Here is a 25,799-nt window from a genome sequence, read left to right on the forward strand (position 1 = left end):
AATAATATCAATGAGACTAAGGGTTATACAGATTCTATTATTATAACATGAGCCAGTGCAGGGCTATATAAATTCTTCTATATTTTGTGGTAATGAGAAACTTACCTGATTCCTGAATAGAGAGCACTAGTCCAATCTTCTCTATAACACAGTGCTCTTCCAAATCTTTGGAACCATGGTAGTATTACATTCTTTTATCATAGATTTTAACCTTGGTAGACTATGACCTTTTTGCATTTAAGGATCATGGTACCATATCAAAGACAGCATAATCAAATGCATTATGCATGTGAATCTAAAGGAATACACAATGCTGAATGCTCTGCAGAAGTTTGGTATGATGACTGCAAGTTTGTTGGTTCCCATTTGGCTTTGACAACCTTCTGGATTCCATGCAAATTAAAGAAGGCAAACTCTATATTAAGTTGATCAGTGCGTGAAATGTGGAAGTTATGTATACTAATGTTATGTATGATGCCATTTATTGATTGACAAAAGGAAGTGGTTGTGTGTTGTGTGCTGATTTAGCAAACTTTTCATTATTCTGTTTGCAATTTTTGATGGGGCAGTTGTGTAGGGAGGTCAATTGTTGAATGTAGAATATATTCTTATCAGAGTAGGTGCGACATAAAATTGATAGTATAGTAAAAAAAGAATATGTATTGGTAGATCAGAATTGAAGACAACTATGATATCTGTATTCCTCATGTTTAATAGGTAGCAAAAGGACAACTTCAAACATGTACTTTGTTGGAAACTCGTGTAGCTAGTAACTGCATTTCTGCTTTAGCATTCAAGGGTCCTTAATTTTTCTGTATCAAAAAAAGAAAAAAGGAAACCTCCCAACTTATACCATAGTTAAACTCTATTATATTGTCATCAACTTGAAAAAAAAAGTAGAAAAAGGAAGGCTATGTCTTGTGTCTCGCACTAGAGAAGAAAATACGTGCCAATAGAATCTTCCTCTTGTATTCCTAAATCTGATGCTTATATGTTATAAGCACTAGTTGTCATTTTCTCTTCAACTTGAAATTGTGCAAATGATTGCAGCCACTTTATATTTCCACAATGATGTTATTCTTACACGCCATTTTCTAAACTTTTCCCCTACAACTCCCTTTGATTGAAAAAAAGAAGAGAAATCCACTATTTTCTATTCTCTTTTTTCTCCAATAAAAGTGAGGTATAGAGGAAATTAAAGTATAAAAAATGAAGTATAAAAATAACAACATTGATGTCTATACCATCCACAAATCCAGCCTGCAACATTTCCTGAAATCTGAAGACATTATAACAAGATGTGGTGATAAAAAAAGATGAGAAGCAAAGTGAGAAGGATTCATGTTTTGGTATATGTCAACAGGTTGGCTCAAAGGGGTGACCTGAGAACACAAAGTAAATTCACCTTATACCAATAGATGATATAGCAGTGCAAACCAGCCTTGTGTTCTCAGATTCACTCCTCCGAGATAAACCATATGGACTTGACTTGGAGGAACATTTGAATGAGCAAAACAGCACATTCACTTTCTAGGCTCAGGATATTTCTTTTTATATGAACTTGGTTGGGTGACATAAGACCTCATGTCCTGTCACGGATTCACTATGTTGCCATTCAGAAAACACCATTAGTTTTCTAAGTTTATAGGAATTTTTTTTAGTTTAATTTTGACACAACATGTTGGTATATAGATTTTTATACAATGAGATAATTAAATGACATCATAAGTATAACTTTTAAAACTACTTATAGCAAAAGTCTATAATTTTTAATATAATAATAATAATTTATAATTGATTGATGGTATAAAAAAAAATCATTACATTAAGGTATTTGAATTAAATTTTTATTTTGTATGAATATGTTTGAGGAGATTCATAATGGCTTGTATCCCGACATCGACTCACTATGTTGTCATTCTATCGACAACATGAGAGATATGTTCACATCGTTTCCACATTATTGAAATTTGTGATGTGGCTTACCTTAAGAAACAAACTCAAACACTGAAGATGTTGTCATTTTTAGTGGCATCCCGTATTTTCAAAATAAAACCTATCACTGAAGAACCAGATCAAAAAGCCCAAAACTTAATATTAAGCTGAATTGTCCATGTCCAACAAATGGTCGTTACTTCCTGCATGCTCTTTGGTGCTTCCTGCACCCCCCAACACCTGTGTGTGGACAAAATTATCCTTAATGACTGAGTGAAATGTTAAAAAAATACAATTCCGGAACAATTACTTCGGAACACAACTTACATATTTCTGGAAAGATCTTCCATAATTGTGTTTATATTCTCTTGGAATACCTATTCCAAAAATGAAGTGTTAAAAAATAAAATTCTGGAACAACCACTCTGAAACACAACTTATATATTTCTAGAAAAGATCATCCATAATTGCGTTTATATTCTTATGGAACACCTGTAGCGGAAATGGAGTGTTAAAAAAAATACAATTCTAGAATACCCACTCTGGATTACAACTTAGATATTTTTAGAAAAGATCTTCCATAATTGTGTTTATATTCTTCTAGAATACCTATTCCAGAAATGAAGTGTTAAAAAGTTAAAAAAAATACAATTCTGGAACAACCACTGCAGAACACAGGTTCACATGGCACAACCTTGGTTTGAAAACATCAGTTGTGTGAAGGATGATGACAGAGCTACGAAAAGATTCACACAGCTATGTTGCCGATGCAACGTTGGTTTGAAAACATGAAGAGTGTAATGGATATTGATGGAGCTATGCAACACGGAGCTATTTCGAGCAAAGGTTGAAGAAAGGAAAGCTTAAAACAACACAAGGATAGTTTAGGGATATTCAGAAAATTGGGAAGTGTAGGGAACCACGGGCGTGCAAAATGTAAGGGCCCTAACAAATTAGTCTCTAGCCCAACTTCTAAAACCAACACAATGCAAGCTAGGCTGTATCAAATTAAAATGATTTTTTTTATTCATAAAAATTGAAACTTAAATATAAAGTATTTATAATAATGCATGCAATTTATTAAACTCATTTACTCCAACTTATAATGAAAAATTAAACCTTCCAAAAAAAAACTTAAAATGAATAAGACATTTTGGATAAAAAAAAAATGATAAAATTTGGTAGAAAGCTGCAAATATTCTTGCAATTTACTAAAAATAAAAAAATTATCCACCTTTACCTTTCCCATCCTAACCTCACTTCCACTAAAATAAGACAACGAAGGTGTTCATTTATCTGATAGAAAACTTTATGATTATTTCTTTAATAACAATAATAAAAAAAATCAACTCAAACATTAAGGAAATTAATGTTCTATAATATTATTTGGATGGCATTGAGTTTAAGAAGCCTAGTTGCTCTGAAGTGGAGACTTTGCAACCCCTTTTCTAGTGATGAGATAAAAGCTGCAGTGTGGAGTTGTGGCAATGGCAAAAGTTCGGGACCCGACAAGTTGAATGCTGAGTTTTTTTAAAGAGTTTTGGGACATCGTGGGAGGTGATGTGTGTACAATAGTTCATGAGTTCTATTATAATGCCTCTCTTCCTAAGTCTATTACTACATCTTTCATCACTCTTATTCCAAAGTTGAATCAGCCACTATGTCTTGTTGACTTTTGCCCTATATCATTGATTAGTAGCATGCACAAGATCATATCCAAACTGTTGACTTTGAGAATTAAAAAAGTTCTCCCATCAGTTATCTCTCCCTGCCAAACAGCATTCCTCCCCAAACGGTAGATTCTAGGCGGTGCATTGGTGGCTAGCGAATTGGTGGGTTGGGATAGGAGATATCAGAAAAAGTTGTTTATGTTCAAAGTTAATTTTTAGAAGGCATATATATGACTCAATTAGCTGGTCATTCTTGGATTATATGTTATCAAGAATGGGGTTTGGGAGCAAATTGTGTTCATGGGTTATATGCCATTTAAGCTTTTGGACCTCCCAATTGGTGCAAGTTCAAGAAGGTGCAAGTTCAAGAAGGTGCAGAACTTGGGAATCCAGTAGTATCTGCTTTCAAAAGAAATTGAACTACCTGGAAAGCTAAGAAGCACGGACGCGGCACATCACCGGCGTGTCCCGCGTCAGACTCGCACTGGACACCCATGCGAGTACGACTCCGGTGCGACGCGGTGTCCGTTGCTTCTGCTGTCATCGGACACGGTTGAACAGTAAGACATGCGCGGTTGGACGCGGCCCACCAAGTAGACACGCGCATCGCGGCCCAACAAGCCTTAGGTATTTTTATTATTTATTTAAAAATGCTTACCAAAAGAATAGCTCTTCTACGTCTTCTCCTTGCTGTTCTCGCAAGTGCCTCCATTGCTGCAAAGTGTCGCGTCCGTTTCCTTCCTCGCGCAGGTAGGCCCTTGCTCCCTATTTCTTCTCTGGTTTTTCTCGCTGCCTCTGGTTTTTCTCGCTGCCTTTGAAGGGTTAATGACGATGTGCCTTGGGTCCTTCACCTCTGATTTGTCCGTGTTTAGTGTGGTTCCACTTTGTTCAAATGGCTTTAAACTTTTTACATATTCTCTCTCTTTCTCTATATTTGTGTTGTTATTCCTTGGCTTTCTTTGTGTTGTTAATTGTTATCCACTGGCTGTTGCATGTACCCCACTTCTTTATTTCGTTGTAAAAAGCAAATTTCTCTTTCTTTCTTTGTTATCTGCTGCTTCTTTATTTTATGCGTTAACTCTTTCTCTTTCTTTGTGTTCAAAAAATATAAAAAGTAATTTGAATGTAGTATCTCTATGAATTTGAATGTTTCTTTATTTTCCTATTTATTCTTAAAAAAAATTATTTGCTAAAAGAGGTATCTAAATTGTTTAAAAATTAAAAAATAAAACAAATAATTTACAAAAACTAAAATTATTTTGAATAGTCCTGTTTTGAATAAAATTAAGCTACAACATGGCCAGTAAGACAAGAACAACATTGATTAGAAATTGTTTTTTGTTGTTTGTTTTTTACTTAGAAATTGTTTACATTCATTTTTTATTTTTTTAAATAGTTGTAGAGATGAGTGCTTCTAGTCCTAGTCAAGCTAAAGAACAAGATGATGATACCAAACCTTTATGGATCTATGTTACAAAGATAAAAAGTGTAGGTGGTGGTGGAAATTATGAGATAAAATGCAATATTTGTGATTTTACCTTTAATGGGTCTTACACTAGAGTGAGGGCACACTTGTTGAAGATGACGGGAAATGGAGTTAGAGTTTGTCAAAAGGTAACAATTGTCAAACTTATAGATTTGAAGAAGATAGACAATGAGGTTACATTGAGGGTGGAGAGGTAAAAAACAAAATCTGTGTCATTGTCTCCGGTTTCTACTCAACACCAAATGGATACAAACACTCTTGGTGTTGATCCAAAAAAGAAAAAGACATCATCTGTAGAAAATGTCTTTAATTTGCAAGCTAGAGAGACACTTGATCATGAAATTGCTAGGATGTTTTATTCTTTGGGGCTGCCTTTTCTTTTAGCAAGAAATCCTCATTATAGGAAGGCATTTGCCTATGCTGCCAACAATCAGATCAGTGGTTACCAACCTCTAGGTTATAATAAATTAAGGACAACATTACTTCAAAATGAGAGAAGACATGTGGAGAATTTGTTACAACCAATTAAAAATGCATGGAGTCAAAAGGGTGTGAGCATTGTTAGTGATGGATGGAGTGACCCGCAAAGAATATCTCTTATTAATTTCATGGCTGTCACGAAGAGTGGACCTATGTTTTTAAAGGCCATCGATTGTTCAAATGAGATCAAAGACAAGGATTTCATTGTTAAACATATGAGGGAGGTAATTATGGAGGTTGAACACTCAAATGTTGTGCAAATAGTGACGGATAATGCAGTCGTTTGTAAAGCAGCATGTTTAATAATTGAGGCTGAGTTTCCTTCCATCTATTGGACTCCATGTGTTGTCCATACATTAAATCTTGCTTTGAAGAACATATGTGTAGCCAAGAATACAGAAAAAAAACAATGTTGCTTATAAAGAATGTTCTTGGATCACCCAAATTGCGAATGATGCAATGTTTGTGAAAAACTTTGTCATGAGTCACTCTATGAGACTATCAATTTTCAATTCATTCAATGCATTGAAATTACTATCCATTGCTCCAACAAGATTTTCCTCCACTATTGTAATGCTCAAGAGATTCAAGCAATTGAAGAAAAGACTCCAAGAGATGGTCATTAGTGACCAATGGTTTTCTTATAAGGAAGATGATGTTGCAAAGGCTAAGTTTGTGAAAGATACTTTGTTGGATGATAAATGGTGGGATAAGGTTGATTGTATTCTTTCTTTCACTAGCCCTATCTATGATGTTCTTAGAAGAACAGATATGGAAGCTTCATCTCTCCATCTAGTATATGAGATGTGGGATTCAATGATTGAAAAGGTGAAGAACGCCATATATCAATATGAGAGACATGAGGAGAGTGAAGGATCAACCTTTTATGAGGTAGTGCACTCCATATTAATTGACTGTTGGACTAAGAGTAGCACTCTTCTTCATTGTTTTGCTCATTCTTTAAATCCTAGGTAATTGACTCTATACTTTTTTACTTACATTTTTTTTAGAATTACATAAATTTTAATCATGTATATATTTCTTTTTAATTGTAGATATTATAGTCATGAATGGCTAAGTGAAGATTCTAATCGAGTTCCTCCACATCAAGACATGGAACTCACTTGTGAAAGATTAAAATGCTTCAAGAGGTTATTTCTTGATGTGGATGTAAGGAGGAAAGTGAATATTGAGTTTGCCAACTTCTCAGATGGAAGATAAGGTTTTGATGATCTTGATTCTTTAAATGATAGAGGTCAAATGGATCCAAAAGCTTGGTGGCTAGTTCATGGCATTAATGCTCCAATACTTCAAAAGATTGCCCTTAAGCTACTTGCGCAACCTTGTTCATCTTCTTGTTGTGAAAGGAATTGGAGTACATATTCATTTATCCATTCTTTAAAGAGAAACAAGATGGCACCACATAAAGCTGAAGATTTAGTATTTGTTCATAGCAACCTACGACTTCTCTCAAGAAATACTCCACAATATCATCAAGAGGAAACTAAAATGTGGGATGTAGCTAGAGATGCTTTTGGGTCACTTGATGATTGTGGTATTCTTGAAATTGCTAGTTTGTCTTTAGATGAACCAGAGTTAGAGGGTGTCTTTTTCAATGATGATTGCTAGTTTGTGGAATTCTTGAAGACTTGAAGTTGCTAATTCATCATCTTGCTTTATAATTTTTTTTGGTAAAGAAACAAAGCGTACAAATAACCGCCTTAGAATGTTACCTTAATGCAAGACAACGACGGTCCTCTGATAAGCCCGTCTTTGTTCCTCACGCGCGTGGCCCATATACTAACCCCTCTCTCTGCTGAACCTCACTCTCTCTTTCCACAACATAGTTGAACCTCGCTCTCTCCCCTCTCTCTGTTGTGCCCTAACTCTAACCCCTCTCTCTACTGTGCCCTTCGCGAAGTCTGTACCTAGGTTTCCCTCAAACCTCGCTCTCCTTCAAACCCATCTCTCCCTATCTTAAACCCCTGAAAGTTCCTCGAAACCTCGCTCTCTCAAAACCCACCTCAAACCCCTGAAAGTTCCTCGAAACCTCGCTTTCTCGGCAACGCCCATTGTGTGCAGTGGAGCTCGTGCTGTGAGTACGTGAGAGAGCCCGTGCCTGTGACCTGTGTGGCATCTCCCAGAAGTGTAGCTGCTGTGACCCGCCATGGTCTTCACAGCTTAGGTCATCGTACCAGTAAGTTTAAGAATCTCCTTAGGGTCTTTAATTTCTGCTACATATTTCCCCCATTTCCTGCGTTGAACTCCTCTGTACATGCTTGATGGTTTCATGTTCTAGACCTAGAGAGTTGACACACGAAAATAGCCTAAATACTACGAGGCCTTGGCCAAATTTTCAAACCAAATAAATGAGAATCTGGTTTGGCCCATTAGTTTTCTTCGATCCTAGCTACCATCTTAATTAACTGTAAGTTGTTAATTTGATACACTAGCATGGATCACAAAGGCTTTTCATTCCATTTCCAGATTTGGGAGATGGGCTCTTTGTTGCAGTGCCACTAAAATTGTCAAATGCACCTGCATGTACTGCATTCTGTAACCACTCAAATAATTCTTCCTCAGTCATGGTTTCTTCGATATTAGGTGTTGGCATATGCCCACCTCTTTGACCTGAACTAGTTCCTTTTCCAGAATTATGCTTGGACATTAAATTTGTGTTCACGTGAAAACTTGGCTTATGAGTATTCGCTGGACATCTCATGCCCTGCAATAAATATGTTCATCATTAATGCCTTGTGGATCTTTAATCTCCATACAAGTCTCATTAAGCAAGCTATTCGGTGAATCATGCAAACCAGACAAACTAAAATAGAGATTACATATCTGGACTCTAGAGAAATATGCCTATATTGCTATGAAACATGGCATTGCTAGAGAGAACAATTTTTTAAAATCAGAACAAAACTATGCTGCAATATTTAAAACTCTTTTTTTCAAATAGACAATCCTGCCTGGTATCTTATGTGAGCTGAAACAAATTCTTTCAAGCATGTCAAACACGCGCGCACACACATCTAACAACTGAGTTCTTAAATGAAATATGGTCAAAATATGAAGATTAAAAAACTAAATTACCTGACAGATATACCATTCAGTGGCATCATATATCCTGCTACCAGCACACACATATGCTGAAGGAGCATCAACCTAAAGTAAAAACAATTCAAATTATTAAGCAAAATTTTATTCTGACTATGTATCTCATAGAACCAGGAATTGACTCATAAAATTTGAACTATGGGTTATAAGGTGTTATCCAATAAGACTTTCAAAATGGTTGGTTCACACCTTCTGTAATAAGCCAAAAAGAAATGGTTGGGAAGATTGTTCAAACCATCCATCACCATCCTTAGCTTGATGAAAGTCTTGGCAATCCTTTAAAAAAAAAAAAAAAACCCACCATAAAACATTAGTGCCAACATGCCATGATACATATGAAAAATACTCTCTTAAGGGAAAGCATGCTGAGAGAGACAGAATACTGGCAAATATTTTGTAATTATTAATAGACTTAGCCAACTAACTGTCAGTTAAGCATGCCACCTAGGCTTTATTGAGAACAAAAAGATTAAGAAGAAACCTGGCACCATCTTGCCCGAGACTTTTGTTTCTTGGTGTGTATCCAGACATGAAAGCCAGCACATCTTTTGCAGGCTATTCGCCTTGAATCACCAAATGGATCCTTGCCATCTGCATCAGATCGTGCAAATCCTGAAGGAAAGAATCCATGCCTACCATTCTGGCAAATCAGTTGCATTCACAGCCAAAGTTAGAAAAGAGAATAATAAATTGTATCCAAAAATAGATTAGAAGGTTCTCTAAATGGTCTTCAGAGTCTACTGAACACAGGCAAGAGACAGTAAACTGCCCCTTCCAGATGAAGAAAAATACATGCATGACTACACTACACATCAAAATAATGATGTAGAAATCTTCTAAAATCCCCATTAAAACATTGGTCATTACAATTCCATTGTTTTGGAATATATATATATATATATATATATATATATATATATATATATATATATATATATATATATATATATATATATATATATTATGATTCATGAACAATGAATGTTCATCCTTACTTGCGCAAGTGTTGTTGGTACAAATGATGGGACATTTATAACTTCAACATGAGGGTTAGCTTGTGGTGAAACTTCAACTACAGTTGGTTCAATGACTGGTGCCCTTTGAGAGCAAATACTTTCCTCCAACAGTGAATGAATGAAATTAATATAAATTAACAATTAACAACATTCTCAATAAACATCATATATATTGAATAATAGTTTGCAGTTGTCTTAGTTGTTGCTTGCACGTTTTTAATTCACAAAAGTCTCATGAACTATTTTGTCATTAAGTTATATATGTTGGGGGACCAAAGTGTCATTACGTAATAATGTATTATCATGAAATCAAGAAAAAGAATTTTCTTATGAAAATAGTCGTTATGTTTGAAAATAGAAAAATTAACATTTTAAAAAACATTTCACTAACATTTTAGTCCAAAACATTGTTGGTTAATGTTGAACGTTCTCCTGCACACATGGCTTTGCCATGTTGATCTTCATGTGTCATGTATGCACTCAACGCTAATGGAAATGGGAGATAAGTTAATTGAACTAAATTGTCGATATATTTGCACATTTGTAGATTAAATTGTTTGTTTCCATAGTACAAAGACGAAATTTTCACCGAGTGAAAACTACAAGATGAAATTGACCATTTACCCTTCTTTTTATGAAAAAAAGACCTAAGACATATTTACATGTGGAGTTTTTTTTTTATTAATTCTACTTTTATTTTATTTGTTGTGTATGATTATTACTATTATATATATAATAATAATAGTTATTATATAATGTATTGGAAACTTGAGAGTTGAACTCATTATTAAATTATGGATAATGGGGGCAGTGTGCCCCTATTCGGTGCCATCATGTTTTTGAATTTTTGAAATTGAAAATTTGTCAAGCAAGTCTGAAATACAATAACACCTTTTCATTTTCTCTTATGCAAAATGTTTCCTCTGACTTACTCCTTCGTGATATTTCCTTTCTTTAACTTTGGTGGGTTTCAACTTTTGTCCTTATGCAACATTGTCAACACTGCAACAAGGAAATGGTGTCGCCTGTGAAGCTGGTTACGCCAGCGATGTCAGTTAGGCCATTATTATTCTTTGTTTTTGTTATAATATTCAATTTTATTTCTAATAGAAATAGAAATCTATTCTAGAATAATACGAAAGATTATGGAGGCTGGGTGAACTAGTGAAGTGAGGTCTTTGTCCAAGAGGGAAGCATCGTTTTGTTTGCAATAAGAAGATCCTCGTTATTGCATGACCCAACTAAGTGACCAGTTTAAATGCAAAACTCGAGTCAGACCGAAATATACCAGTTCACTTGCATATCTGATCCAAAAGGAGGCTCTGACTGGTTGGGTGCTCAGTTCAATGGTAAATGGGTCAACTCGAACAATCTGAGCCGAGTTTGATAACACTGGGTTTTTATACTATCCCATCTTGTAATTTAATTTCCTAGGTGGAGATGTTTCCATCATGGCAATGTCAATGTATTTACCTAGTGCTAAAATAAATAAATAAAATGCAAGATTATGCATATGCTTTTGTGATTCAACAAAAAGGGAAAAACTCTGGTGGACCATTTGCTCAAATGGTCCAAATTGTACCATGCAATAGATCTTGTTATACTAGGTTGTGCAGGTAATGATTTTTTATTTGTTTTCTTTTAATGAATATTTTATTAAGTATGAAATATCTTTTTTTACCCTTTTTTGGGTAAATCTTGAACATTTAGTGAATGGGTGAAAGAAAAAAGAGGTATTCAAGCTAGAGATCTACTCTTGTTTTGTTTTACAATTGTGTTTGCAACACCAAACTTTACATTTTTTTCAAACTTTGATCTAGTTTTTGGCTAAGCAATTTGTCGTTGTTGTTGCAAGAGGTCATAACTCTAGTGCCATGAAGACAACTTCAGGTTGTTATCATGTTTTGTTGTTTTATTTTATTGTGTTTGTATGATTCACTTGGTTTCATGGTTGAGTCTCTATCCGTGTGAAAGAAATTTGATTGATATTCTATTTATCTTCATGTAATCTTATGGGATGACATATATTTTGGGTGGTTGATGTTATTAGACTTGTCATAACTGTTATAGTTGTCGTGATGGTTGGTTTGCAATTTGGGGGGTTTTGATGTTCCATAAAATGGTTTCTAAACTCAGTTGTAAGTTTATCATGGAAGGTACCCAATGTAATTTTTCCCCATGTAGGTTGCACTAGCTTTTTTTGTGCCATTTATAAGGACAAAATAAGGAATAGAAGGAGATTCCATAAAAGAATTGGAAATTGTCGTTGTTTGCTTATATTATTATTTTACAATTATATTCACAGAAAGATAAGAGAAGCCATCACAATGCTCAAACTTATTTTTGAATTGTGACAACATTAATGTTAAATTTATTATTTGGTTGGGTGAAGGACATGTGTTTATTTTTCTGTCCATAAAGATGCACTATAGTGTTGACAAGATAGTAAATCAACACTCACCCACCACACAATGGTACACATATTTTTTCCTCCAATTTTCTTAATATGTCAATATACACATCAAATTATGTAATTTTTTTATTTCAAAATTGTATATTGTTTTGTGTAGTTATAGAGAATAATGTAGAAGTGGAAGAAAAGGTGGTTGTAAATGGTAGAAGAGGAACCGTACGCAATGTAAGTTTGATGACATTTGAAGTCATATATTAGTGTTTTTTTTGTTATTGAAGCAGATTAATTTTGTTGTTAAATTTGAAATTATAGTGCTAACATGAAGTTGGCTTTTTAATGAATTAGTTTTTTGATGATGATGATGGATTAAATGGGGAAGGACAACTTGAGTTTGATGTTACTGGGCAAGCTACAGTTGGTGAGGATTGTAATTTGGTAGGTGATGAAAGTGAAAAAATTGATGCAAGCGAAGAAAACCCAAGTGTTGAAGACAATTTAATCATCATGAATGAGTTGCTTGATATAGTAAATATTGACATGATGAATATAAGCAACAATGAAGTTGGAAGATATGATTTTGGTGATCAAGACTAAATGGTTTTTCGGTTCACAAAAGTAAAATTCATAAAAGTATTAATGGTGAAAAGATGCCACAAAACTTTGTTTTCTTTCGAGAAGGACGTAGAGAAGAGAATGGGCTTACGACGGAAACATGGGAGTGAAAATCAAGAAGGACACTGGGTATGAATGTAAAGTGAGATTCAGTGTTAATATTTTTCTCAATGGTCGTTGGTGGGTAATTGATTTTTCAGATCTACACAGTCATGATTTTTTGGATAAAATTGAATTTGGCAAGTTACTAGCACATAGGAAGTTAAGTGTAATGAATATTTTGCAAGTTGATACATTCAAAAAAAATCTGGGATTAGGCCTTCTCAAATGATGGGTCATTTGCAAATTTTTTTTGGTGGATATAAGAAGATTGGGTTTCGGAAAAAAGATGTGCATAATCATATTTCATGTCAAAGGAGATCATACTAATCTAATGCTAATATTGCCTTAAAGTTTATTTGTGATATGGGTAAGAAAGACCCATTGATGTTTGTAAGATACACTGTTGATGAAGAAAGAAGGTTGCAACACTTATTTTGGTGTGATGGAGAAAGTTAAGTGAACTAAGAGTTATTTGGTGATGCATTAACATTTATTGCTACTTATCAGAAGAAGAAATATGTGTCCTTTTATCATTTTCTCCGGAGTGAACCATCAAAACCAAATTGTAACTTTTGCAACGAATGTTGTTTCTAAACGAGATTGAAGACACCTATGTTTGGTTGTTCGAGCAACTAATGAAAGTAATGAAAGACAAGGTACCAATGTCGGTAATAACATATGACGACTTAACAATGAAGAATGCTATAAAGAGCCTTTCATAAGGCACATCACCAGTTATGCTCATGACACTTGTTTCACAATGCAATGTCAAATGTAAATATATTAATGCTATGTTGTCATATTTTAAAAAATGCATGTTGAGTGATTATGAGGTTGATAAATTTTAAGAGTTGTGAGCTAACATGGTTGATAAGTTTGGATTGCATGAAAACAAATGAATTCAAGAATTTTATCTGAAGAAGCATATTTGGGGGTGTGTTGCACATAAGGGAGAATTTTTTTGGTGGTATTAGGACTACTTCCCATTGCGAAGGTTTTTATGGACATTTAAAAAAATATGAGCTATAAGATGAGTATGTCTGAATTTGTTGAAAAATTCTACATGTGCTTAACTTATTTTCGGTTTACAAAAGTGGAGGTTGATTTTGAATCCAATTATGGTGATATTATTTTGTAAACTTCCATCCTTTTATTGGAGCATTTTGCTTCAAAGTTGTTTACTAGGGAGATATTTTTTCTTGTTATGCCAATTCTTTTGTGTCAAAGTACTGTGATAGTTCTACAATGTTTTGGATTTTTTTTTGCGTTCCCTAATTGAGTTTAGATGCTCATGTTTAAGGATGAAATCCATTGGATTTTCATGTGATCACCTAGTCATTGTACCTATTTAGTTGGATTTTTGTGAATTCCCAAAATGTTTTAGTCTTAGATAGGTGGACAAAAAGTGTTAAAAAAACGTGTGGAATGTTTTTTTTACTTCAAGTCCACTGACATCGTTAAGATCACTGAAATCCAAGCTATTGTCTACATTCGCTTTTAGTGGGTCATCATGATTTTGTCCTTACAAAATATATCAATGTGTCAAGGGAAGATGATGTTTAGAAATGATCCTTTGCATCAACTCCTAATTAGTGATGTGAGACTTTTCTTATTTGTTCTTGGAAAAAAATAGTTTAATTAGCATTCACTACTAGTGTTCATTTGTTTTACAAACTTATCATATATAATAATTTGTAATTGGATGACAATGTATATATTATTTATTTTTTAGGAAATTTTTTAATAAGCCTACACCATCACATAAAAGAATAAATGTTATAGTTATTATTAAAATATACTTATTTTTATTTCTTTTTGACTTTATTTTTTTCTATTTTTTTTATCACAATAATTATTATCTATCATTTTTTTTCTTTCTCATATCTTCCTTGGTATACCCTAAAATGAAATGCTAGTTCTTTGTTACCCTGGTAGTATGTTTGGTTGAGAGAAAAAAAGGTAACAATGTTTTTATTTATTTATTTGGCCAGAAAAAATAAAGTTAAAGACAAAGAAAAAATGATTTTTAGAAACCAAAATCCCTCCCTCTGAGTGGAATGAAGGAAAAAGTGTGATAAATCTAAAAAAAATATTATAAAAAATGAAATAAAAAAATATATTTATGATAAAAATAATAAATTTAAAATATTTTAAAATAAGTAAAATATAATTTTTTTATACTAATGATGATGACCTAGTCATTTATAATTTTCAAACTCAATCCAATAATCATATTTTATTCACAGCTCTAATTAATGTTATCATTAGTTAAACCGACATTAACACAATTGGGATACTGTTTTTTTTAATGGTATTTTTGCACATCTTATTATCTTTATATTAACTATTTATAATAAAAATTGACGCAAAATACTTATAAAATGATTTCTCTTCATGCAAAGGCACACTCTGTATTTGTTTTTTCTTTTTTAAAATTAATATAAATATCCGGTGAAAACGCTGAATTTACCGGCGTAGCGTCTGCAATTCTGTTTCTTGTTCGATTCGATTATAACCAATAAGGCAACGCCAGCGTCATTTTCCAACCAAAACCTCATTCAACGACGTCGTTTCCTCTCTCCTTCTCCATCACATATATATATTTCATCTCCATCGTTATTCTTCCGTTTGTTTCATGCCATTCGCAACGGTTAAAGAAAGAGTGACCGAGAGCGATCGAGAGAGAGAGAGAGAGAGAGAGCCCGATCTTCCTCTATCGATCTCTGCTCTTTCCTCCCCCCTTTCAAGATTCGTTGCATTTTCTCATTTCTCGCGAATTCCGAAATCGCGTTCCGTTGGCTCTCGATTCCCACGCTCCACGTTCACGGTGAGACTTTTGTGTTTTTTCCTTGCAATTTGCATTTTCACCTTTTCGACTTTGATTTCAGTTTTTAATTTTTAATTCGAATAGTACTTTCCGTGTTTGGTTAGCTTTAAGACCTAGTGTGAGTTAGGTTTTGTTAGTTATGATTTCACTTGTTGATTCTCGAGATTTTTTGTTTTCAATAGATTGTTATGATTGTGATTGAAATAATTTGTTATGATGCTGTTTTAACAGCTTTATTCGCTGAGAACGTGTTAGACTTTATTAGTTATGATATTTTGCTCTTTCTTCAGTTAAAAACGGTTGGCCAATTGTGTTGATTATGCTCTTTGTTTTCCTTTGACTTGATAACGGCTGGTTAACAATGCGAAACGAACACGTAATGTGTGGTTTTTTCGGTTTTTGACATTTGCGTTAGAGTAATGCTAGGGGTTTGGCACTGTGATATGATAGTCTTTGGTGGTTTAACTTGACAATTTATGATTAACACTTTGTCTGGATCAAATGCTTTAAAAAACTGGGATCCTTGACGTTGCAGGAAGTTGCAGACAATGTGACCAATGCGGCCACAGTTGTGGTCACAGAGAGCCCAACAGCCTTGACGTTATGGCTGAAATTGTGGTCGTGGTCGTTTTTTAAAACCTTAGTCCGGGTTGTTAAAATTTTAGAATAAATTTAATCATGTTGTCTTAAAGATTATGCTTCTTAGAAATGGGAGAAACCTAGTACAGTACTGTCAACAATTCTGTCCCCATCTCTTTCCTCAAATTTTTTATTTTCTTGCTAATGATGTCCTTTATAACTTGTAAAAATTTCTGGCTTTTCAATTTTGACACATAATCTTATGGTTTTAATGAGTCTATTTGTCTTGGATGTAAGACAATGCTTGACAGATTAGTTGAGTTAGAAGCGCTGTTAAAAATTTGATATATACTGATGACTGAATGTAGTTGGAAATTGTGTTAGTTTTTCTTTCTGCATTTAAGTCTTAAGATAACATCGGTTGTATTTATTTTATGTAGTCATGCAATAATTAATTTTTTTTTCTGTAGATTTTGATTGAGATGAAACTTGAAAGGGCTTGATAGTCAACAAGGGAAGAGAAAGTGCCGAGGCCCAGGTTCATGGGAAAGTGCTTCTGTTTTGGACAATGGCTTCAATGATTACTGCCTCTGCATTTTAAATTTGTTCATCTTTCATGATGTGGAGTTTTGCATCAAATGCCCTTACAAGCATTAGATTGAAAATAGGCTCCAAACAGCCAAGTCAAACTTCTGCAGAATGCTCAGATGATGAGGTCTGCTCTAATGCCAGCAGAGATGAAGGGCTGGAATGCCCAATATGTTGGGAATCCTTCAACATAGTTGAGAACGTGCCCTATGTCTTGTGGTGTGGCCACACTCTCTGTAAAAATTGTGTCTTGGGACTGCAATGGGCAGTGGTGAAATTTCCTACTCAGCAAATCAAGATTCCGTTCTTCATTTCTTGTCCATGGTGCCACCTGTTATCGTTCCGGATCATTTGCAAGGGCAATCTTAAATATCCTTGCAAGAACTTCTTCCTTCTCTGGATGGTCGAGAGCCTGAATGGTGATAGGAATAAGCTCGTTTCCACTTGCACGGACAACCAACCAATTTGGTCTCCCAAGTGCAACCTTCTGGGAAGTCAAGTTACTAATTGTAACCTAAGAAGGGCCTCAGTAAGTCCTTGTTCTAGACTGTTGGGATCTAACCACGACGTTGGTGTCAATGATGGAGAAACACACCACTTTTCCCTTCATAAATCTCTGGATTTCTTCCTTCACTTTACATCCAAGTTCCCATTGGTCGTCATTTTCCTTCTGATTGCCCTTTTCTTAATTCCCTGCTGTGCTGTTATTTTAGTCCTATACTTTCTAGTCACTATTCTTTTTGCTATACCATCATTTCTCGTATTGTACTTTGCATACCCTACGATCCAGAGGCTGGTAAGAGAAATAACATCTTAAGATATAGCCTTCAGCAGACTGTTTCTCTGGATTGATTGTCGTACTCTGGTAATTTCTGTTTGTTACTTTTAGGTTTTTATATTCTTATGGCTCTATAGCTTTTGCAATTTTTGTATCAACTTTAAGTTTCATCTTGAGAGGAACTTTATTTTTTGGCAGTTGTATTTTTATTCTTAATTTCCTTTTTCTGAAGTGGGTAATTAAATATTTTGTACAAAGAACAAGGTTCACTTGCCGAAAAGTACATGTATTCGAATGACTATGGTTATGTGATACTTATAGAAAATGTTTAATGCAATATCTAAGTCGAGGCTTGATTTGGACCTGAGCTTAAATGTCGTTTCGGCATACGTTTTCCTGTTCATTAACTTGATTTCAAAAATCGCCAGATTATTCATTCTGTACCGTAATGGTCACTGTTTATTTTAAAGAAAAAAATGTTTTTTAATTAAAAGATATATATTAAAAAGTATAAATCATAATGGTCATGGAAGTGTTTTTTCGAAAATGTAGAAACTTCAATGAAACTGTTTTGCTGTATTTCCCAGAAGTTACAAATAGTAGTAGCTTGTAAAAGAAAGCTTAAAAAAGCTGCATTATATGTATCATTTTTAAGCTTAAAGAAATCGTCCAAATTGATAACTTATTAAGCTCTGGATTGTCACTTGTTTATTCTTTGTTTGTTGGATTATTTTAGCTCTACTTTAGTTTTGCATATAAACATAGTAGTAGCAATTTTGGTCTCCCATCCATGCTTATTGTCAGGATTTTCTTAATTTCAAAACCTTTTTAATTTTCCAACTAAACGTGCCTTCAGAGAAGTTTTCAGTTGGCCCCTCCAATGTTTGTGTCTTACTAGTTTAACATGACTAATTGCTGAAGGTGAAAACTAAGGGAAAAATAACAGTTTGGGTTAGCTTGATTAAACAATTAAACTCTGCAGTTTCATAACATGATAAATCATTTTATTGGTTAATTTGTCATTTCTGAAAATAAAGTTGACACTCAATCTATTGTAATGATTTTTTTGTTTTTTGTTTTTACCAAAACTAAACTCTAAAGCAAGAAAAACTGCAACTAATTTACACAAGTAGCTCGTGTATCTGTTCACCTTTTCAGTTTTTCTTTTTCCAATTTATATAGGAAGATGACTTGTTTTTACTAGGAATGAAGACTAAGAGCTAATATGGATAGAACTATGAAACATATATTTCATTAAGTTCCCCAATCCCAGTGATGCTACATAATTGGTGATCTCAGAAGCAGAAGCAGAAGCAAATGCCTGGCATCTCGCCTGTTGTTTGAATTGCATTTGCCTTCTCTTTTGCTTTTTGTTCTTCATTCCTCCGGCTTTCTTCTGCCTTGGTTCTCGCTCCATCTGCAATTTGATCTATAGCTGTGATCTTATTCTGAAAATCTTCCAAAGCTTTCATCCTTCTTTGCGCAACTCCTCTCTGCAGGGGTTTAGAAAATTGTGATTAGGAACCAAATGCTAGTTTTATGACTTAATTTACCAAGTTAGACCAAAGACTTCATCTGGCATTGGCCATGGAAGCATTTAACGGCTTAATTTAGATGAAATTGGATTACAGAAACCAGCATATATGGTCAAGTAGATCGTTTCATTAAAAACAATTTAAATATAAGGCTCAAAAATGAATGAGTCAAAAGTTTAGGGACTAAATTTTAATGTTCCTATTTTGCTTCATATGCTATAAGTTGTTTGATGAATCACAAGAATCACATGTCATGAGTCTAATTTCGGTTAGGTATAAAGAATGGCTGAGTGAAACCTCTTCCTTATCTAGCTTGCGTCTGGCTTTCATCTTCTTCTTGTTTTCCCATGAATCTATCACCTCTCTCAACTTGTCATACCTGACAATTTCTTTTTCATTAGTATAAAGTGCATGTAATAATGCATGAATCAAGCATGGTAGCAATTATTGAAATTCTGATTGAGAACTGCTTCTTTGGTAGAAATTCAATGTAATATAACATTCAAAATCTAAATACCTTTGTCTGATCTCTTGAAACTCAGCTCTCTCCCATTCATCTGCTTTTGTGTGCCTTTCGGTAACAGTTGGTTGTCTTACAGGGGCAGGCTTTGTTGAAGTCTCAGGCTTTTCATCAGAGAAAGTTGAACTCTTTCTCATTGATGGTGCAGGGGTAATGCTCTCTTCTGGCTTCTTACCTTGTTCATTCTTAGATCTAAATGAACCTGAACATGATGCACACAAAGTTACTATAATTGTGAATCCCCTCCCTCAAAAGTGTACAATAACAACAAAAGTATTTTCCTACTAGATGCCATTTGATTCCATTAAAGACAAAATCTTTAGAGATATTATTCGCATTGAGACCCCTTCAAAAGGATCTCATGCATCCTTACTTGACAATCGCTTGGATGCACTATTAAGTAAGGGGATTGGAGGTTTTGTGCCATCCACCTTGCTTTTGATCTTTGTCAATGAGGCCTCCGGGGTCTCACTCTTCTGTTCAGAAACATCTTGCAAGTTAACTGCGAATGCAGCAGCAGCCACTGCAGCAGCATGGTCCATGTCTCTGGAGTCATGATCACCACTTCTTTTCCTTGAAAACTGTTTCTGGAACCAATTCTCACCACCCTGTTTCTTCTCTCCTGGAATTGTCACCAGAGTTTCTTAACAAATTGCCTCATTGATTTTAAGACAAAAACTGACAGAAAATCTTCGTTCATGTGTTTCAAACTTTGGTCAAATGGAATATACATTGTTTTTTATCTTTATTCTTTAGTTCCTTATTTTGGTTACAGGTTTACAGCATATCACATATTCTCAACTCCTTCCTTTTTACTTCTTCACCAGGACACCCGTTCTTGCCTAATATGCTAATAAAGACCTCAAGGGGAGGAAAAAAAAACATTACCTTTGAAAGATTGAGTCTTCTGAATTGGTATTTTCGAATCCCTGGTAAGTGTTCATATAAACGGATAATAATTATGAGCACCTTAATCGTGGTTTTATACAATATGTGAAAATATATTAGTTGAATGAAAAACTACTTTATGCAGCTATTATTATGAGCATGCATCCAACTACTATCAGCTAGAAGGGAGACTGCAAAGAAACGAAATTTTACGTAAAATGATCATGTTGATAAAGGAGAAATTACTATATGGTTTTGAACCTATACTTGTTTCTATGGTATTGGCTAATTTTTACTTGACATGTAATCGGTTTTTTATTTTGTTCTTGGGTCAAAGACCACAGGTGACCCCAAACCCCTTGGGTTAAAGTCTCAAGACTAATCCCGCTCGCGGTGCATGACTGCTGCTGGCCTAAGAAAATTTTGCACAAGGAGAAAATTGAATACGGATTCTCCTGCTAAATGGATCGTTTTTCCACATTTGAACGCAATGGAACCTTACACCACTGCGCCAACCCTACGAACTTTAAATATTCAAATAAAAGTCTCCTTATCAAGAGTTTAGTTCAGTCAGATATATGACTGGCATGAAATATCAAAACATTTTAGCCAGTGAAAATTTAGAAGCACTAACCTCATTTGATTAAAAAAATTCTCCATTCCAGTTCAAATTCTGTTCCCAGGCTTCCCTTCTATGCGTCATCCATTGGCCATAGGCAGGTGCTTTCTGAAATATATAGAAGCAACCTTGGAAAGGAAACTTTTTAGGTTTGTCATAAGACTGTTATTTGGAGGAGGGCAAGCAAGGTCAAATATACTTTGCATGTGGTAATTGGTTTGGAACTCAAGTGCCTTGTGAGGGAAGACAGGTATTCTTTTCTTCTTTGGAGAATTAGCTGTCAGTATAGGATCTTATTTGACATTCTCCACCACATGCATATTTCTTTGTTTGCTGATGATTTTTGAAGAATCCCAATTGAGATTTCCAGCAAAAACAATATGAAATATTGCTTTCTATGATGTCTTCAGTATCTAAGCGGATAAAGGATGGCAAAAAGTAAAAGACACACAAGAGAGAGCATATATTCGCAGTGGTCACTTTTTGTGCTACAAAATGTTTAAAAGGTCACATTTTTAGCATTTCCTGATTTTATGTTCATAAAATTATGACAGTTTTGTTGAATTTCTTTGCACCTTTCTTGAGAAAAATATAATGACCAAGACTATGCATGAAATGGACATACTTTTTAGGAGAAATATTTCATTATGGATAAAAATGGAAAATGTTTTTTGCATCAAATTTTATTTAACACCTAGAGAGAAACAAAAGAGAAAAAAAATACATATATAATAGGTGATATAATTTGATTAAAAAGAAATGAGAGAAAAGCAAGTGTTAGCTGAGTGTTTGCTTTATAGAGGTATATCAATATGTTGTCCCTCAATAAAAAAATAAATAAATAAGTTATTTTCTTTAATTTTTTTTTTTTTGAGATGGGTGTATACAAAAAGATAAAAATAAAATAGAGATAAAAATAATTACATAATAATATAAAAATCTACATTAAAACTCTGCATAATGGAATCAACAAAGGCAGAGAAACTTGAGAATGATGCATCAGCAGAACAAAATTAAAGAGTTCCGAAGGTCAAAACCAGAAAGTATCAAAATTCATCTCCAAAACATCTTGAATCTAACACCTCCAATTCTTAAAATTGTACTTCCTAATTTTAAGTCAATAGTGTACTGTATCCATCAACAGCAGAAAAAACAGAAGTGAGATTCTTCTTACCTTTCCTACTAAAGCTTAATATACTTTCAGAGGGATCTCAGATACCACTCTGTAAGAGGAAATGAAATGCTTGAACGGTTGGTGTTTGAGTATGAAAGGGGACTAAGGAGGTTGTTGGAACGATAGGCTTGAATGTGGCACTCTGTAAATTAAATTTTATATTTTATTTTAAACTCTAACGATCACTATTATTTTTAAATTGGCTTATATATTCTTTTGATGCTTAAAGTTTTTTCAAATTTTACTTTTAGTCACTAAACAAAATGTTGTCCGATCTTAGTCATGCACTTTTTCTTCGTTAACGTTTTTTTTTATCCCTACTGTCAATTATAATGTTAAACACCCCCAAACACATACATTCTCAAGTCTAGTTCCAAAAAGACAAATGTCACAACTCACAACTGCACACAATCCTTTTGCTAAAGGTTGAGGGGAAAACGTACGTGAGACACACGTATCAGCTTACTACTTGAAGAATACACACTATTCAAATCCCATGATATAAATTTTCAAGTCCATGTACTTTCGCTATCACCATCTTAAAACCTTGAAAAGTAATTTTAGACTTAGCAGCCTTATTTGTACCATTATTCAATATTAGCTGCTTTCAGTGTACAAGTTTTAATTTTCCATCTCATGCAAAGTCATACATGAACTTCTACCATTTTACCAATATCATTTTTGGACCCTGATCAAATCAAGGCATGATTTTCCTTTTAGCCCGCGAGAAAAGTATGCTTTGTAATAATCTTCAACAGCAATTCTTTTGAACACTGCAGCTCTTTCAGAAGTAACAAGGCTGGGTGTTGGACCTATAACTTTGTTCATTAGAGGCCTGTGAAATGTGGCAACGGAAATTCTCTCTTTCTCTTTGTTAATAGTTGCTCGATGCTCGATGCTCCGGTAAATCCCATTGGTCAATATCTACACAAACCATTGTTCAACATCTCACACACTATGCTACCAAGTTAAAACTATGAAGAAGAGTGTTGTTGATGACATACCTACACATTCTTTGTTATTGATAAAAATTTATTAAAACTACAAATTAAAATTATAAGATTCATTAAATATGTTGAGACCCTCAAAATATTATGAACTAATAAACATTGTCTTCAAAAAAGTGCCATGTAAAGTGTATTCCTACCCTTTTTCAATTACGGAATTTGTTAAAATACTCTCAAAATTGTCTTGCAATTGCATACACCTTTGCAATAACAAATGGAAGTATATTAGCAACTTTCCTTTTGTGTATATGTAGATATAGATGGTCATGAAATTCATAAAATTTGTTGTGATATAGGATGTCTGATTAATTCTTCTAACATGACCTTGGCCACTAGGTAGAACGATTGAGTTTCAAATTAAACCCCGTATAAAGTTTGCTCACATGCAATTAATTTGTCTTTAATTCTGCCATAATTTATGGTCGATTGCATGTCCAGAATTTTATTCTTACCTACTCATACAATTAGTTAAATTTAAAATAATAAAAGGACATGTGACTGATATTCTACCAATTACCTCCAAAATGTCTCCAACGTTGATGACAAAAGCATTAGGCAAGGGTTTGACAGGGATCCAATTTCCATCTTTTTTTATTTGTAGGCCTTCTGTTTCATTGGCTTGGAGTAGAATGGTAAGAGCACAAGCATCTGAATGAGGATTTATTCCAATGACATTTTCTGGTTGAGGGCATGGAGGGTAGTAAGTCCATCTCATTGTTTGAAATACATCTTCAAACACGTAATCTAGCAGTTCATTCGATTCAATCTTAAGAGCCATCGCCATACGCTCAATGATTGTGAGGCAAAGCTTTTTCAATTGCGAAGAATAGTTCTCTATATTATCCCTGCAATGAAAGAATGTTTGTTTGAATTACCTACATATTACTCATTAATATTGTAGTAGTTGGTAAAGATATGTAGCATATGGCTGTCCAAAAAATATATACTGAGAGTGGAAATAACCTCAATGGTTGAGGAAAGTTAGGAAATAAGCGAAGATTCCTTGCGTTTATTGGAAGAGTGTGAATGAAGAACATATCTGCCCATTCTAGCTTTTGATCCTCAGATACAACAAACAACTGGCCAAAACCCTCCAATTCATCTGGGATTTGCCAAAATTGCTTCTTCTTTTCCATTGGAAGATTTAAAAACTCTTGAACATCTCTCTTCACGTTTTCCACCATTGAAGGGTTGACTCCATGATTAATCAGCTGCAAATAATTTCTATATTATAAATCATATGGCTCTTCATTTTAATGAAGTGATCTCTTGGTTTTGATGCTTTAAGTAGGGTAAAATGTATTAAAGGATGAGTAATAATTCAAACCTGGAAGAACCCCCATTCCTTGCATGCATCGTCTAGCTTCTCTAGCTCAGTGACATCTTCAGATAACAATTTACTAAGGTCGATGACTGGAACTTGTGGTAAGGTTGTGTTAGATATATCAGGAGGATCTTGATTTGGATGAAGATATTGATCTGGAACTTTGGTGATAGGTTGCTTCACAAGTTCATGAACAGAAGGCACCAATAGAGATGTTCCATACTTGGACATTTTCTTCAATTATTAACTCCTCTTTGTTGTGTTGGTTTGATTTCAAGCTCAATTCCTCAATGAGGTTGTTATATAAAAGCTATAGCACAAGTAAAGAAGCTGTCATGTGTTTTATTTTTTAATTCTAATTTCATGCCACGTCAATAATTAATTTAGAACATCTGTGAAACTTTGGTTGTATAAAAAATTTCTTTGCTGTATGAAATTCGTTCTTTTATTCAATAAAACCAAAACCATTTCATGAGTCATTTACAACCATTAATAGTCTAAATGAATAATTAATTGCTCTCAACACTAAACACTCAACACTCTCATAGATGAATAGCTAATGTCCAACCTTCTGAAAATTGTGGTCCGGGAGATTGTTTAATTTCTTGGCGGAGTTCTGATTGTAGTAAGCAATTAATTAATGAATGGACCCCACCCTAAACAAATTGGCCTGCATGTTCATGCACATCTCAGAATCCTTGTTAATGTGGGATTGGTTGCATGCGTCAAAGTTACTCACATTTTTCTAAGGCCAATTCAGTGGCTGAACATCTAGCTAAGCAAGTCTTGGTGCGCGTGCATCACTATCTTCACCAGTCTTCGTTTCTCCACCAGCTTCGGTTTTAGGATCTTTCATATACCTTCATGATCACTCATTGATCCATCCAGATAAGTGATAGAATTAATTTAAATTAAATAGAGGAAATTGCTAATTTTTTCAAATTTGTAGCATAGGAAAACTAAATCAGTATTTGATCGTGGTTTTGTCAATTTTAAATTTATCTTATTAATAATAATATGATTAAGCCAATCATATAAAAATCATGTTTTGTAAAGAGATTTGTGCTAAAACTTTTTGTTCTATTTAGCATTGTGGTAAGTATAATTAGAACATGTCTCTAAATTA

At 34.1% G+C, this 25,799-nt stretch overlaps 4 protein-coding genes and 2 non-coding genes across 6 annotated transcripts; 1 reads left to right on the plus strand and 5 right to left on the minus strand.

Moving 5' to 3' along the window:
* Positions 1-1,082: 1,082 nt before the first annotated feature.
* Positions 1,083-1,218, minus strand: MIR2119 (microRNA MIR2119). Its single transcript, NR_048653.2, has one exon. It is a non-coding gene; the product is annotated as a microRNA MIR2119 (primary transcript).
* Positions 1,219-1,353: 135 nt separating this feature from the next.
* Positions 1,354-1,469, minus strand: MIR398A (microRNA MIR398a). The gene has a single exon (NR_048597.1). It is a non-coding gene; the product is annotated as a microRNA MIR398a (primary transcript).
* Positions 1,470-8,020: 6,551 nt separating this feature from the next.
* On the minus strand, positions 8,021-9,364 carry LOC113002190 (dnaJ homolog subfamily C member 14). The gene is made up of 4 exons (XM_026129260.2): positions 9,173-9,364; positions 8,881-8,967; positions 8,668-8,739; positions 8,021-8,296 (listed from the first exon to the last, which is right to left on the minus strand). The coding sequence occupies exons 1-4, from the start codon at positions 9,347-9,349 to the stop codon at positions 8,021-8,023; spliced, it is 612 nt and encodes a 203-aa protein (XP_025985045.1). The 5' UTR covers positions 9,350-9,364.
* A 6,096-nt stretch (positions 9,365-15,460) lies between these two features.
* LOC100796991 (uncharacterized) lies at positions 15,461-17,943 on the plus strand. The gene is made up of 2 exons (NM_001317488.2): positions 15,461-15,661; positions 16,711-17,943. Exon 2 carries the CDS (start codon positions 16,857-16,859, stop codon positions 17,643-17,645), a length of 789 nt encoding a protein of 262 aa, NP_001304417.2. The 5' UTR covers positions 15,461-15,661; positions 16,711-16,856; the 3' UTR covers positions 17,646-17,943.
* A 645-nt stretch (positions 17,944-18,588) lies between these two features.
* On the minus strand, positions 18,589-21,284 carry LOC100802857 (remorin 1.4). Its single transcript, XM_003517774.5, has 6 exons — positions 21,184-21,284; positions 20,550-20,590; positions 20,035-20,283; positions 19,659-19,863; positions 19,439-19,520; positions 18,589-19,099 (listed from the first exon to the last, which is right to left on the minus strand). Exons 1-6 carry the CDS (start codon positions 21,207-21,209, stop codon positions 18,902-18,904), a joined length of 801 nt encoding a protein of 266 aa, XP_003517822.1. The 5' UTR covers positions 21,210-21,284; the 3' UTR covers positions 18,589-18,901.
* A 1,484-nt stretch (positions 21,285-22,768) lies between these two features.
* On the minus strand, positions 22,769-24,986 carry LOC100797528 (protein SRG1). The gene is made up of 4 exons (XM_003516277.5): positions 24,677-24,986; positions 24,313-24,560; positions 23,867-24,194; positions 22,769-23,266 (listed from the first exon to the last, which is right to left on the minus strand). Exons 1-4 carry the CDS (start codon positions 24,902-24,904, stop codon positions 23,018-23,020), a joined length of 1,053 nt encoding a protein of 350 aa, XP_003516325.1. The 5' UTR covers positions 24,905-24,986; the 3' UTR covers positions 22,769-23,017.
* Positions 24,987-25,799: the final 813 nt, after the last annotated feature.

This window comes from Glycine max, chromosome 1 (assembly GCF_000004515.6).
Source record: "Glycine max cultivar Williams 82 chromosome 1, Glycine_max_v4.0, whole genome shotgun sequence".
Lineage (NCBI taxonomy): Eukaryota > Viridiplantae > Streptophyta > Magnoliopsida > Fabales > Fabaceae > Glycine > Glycine max.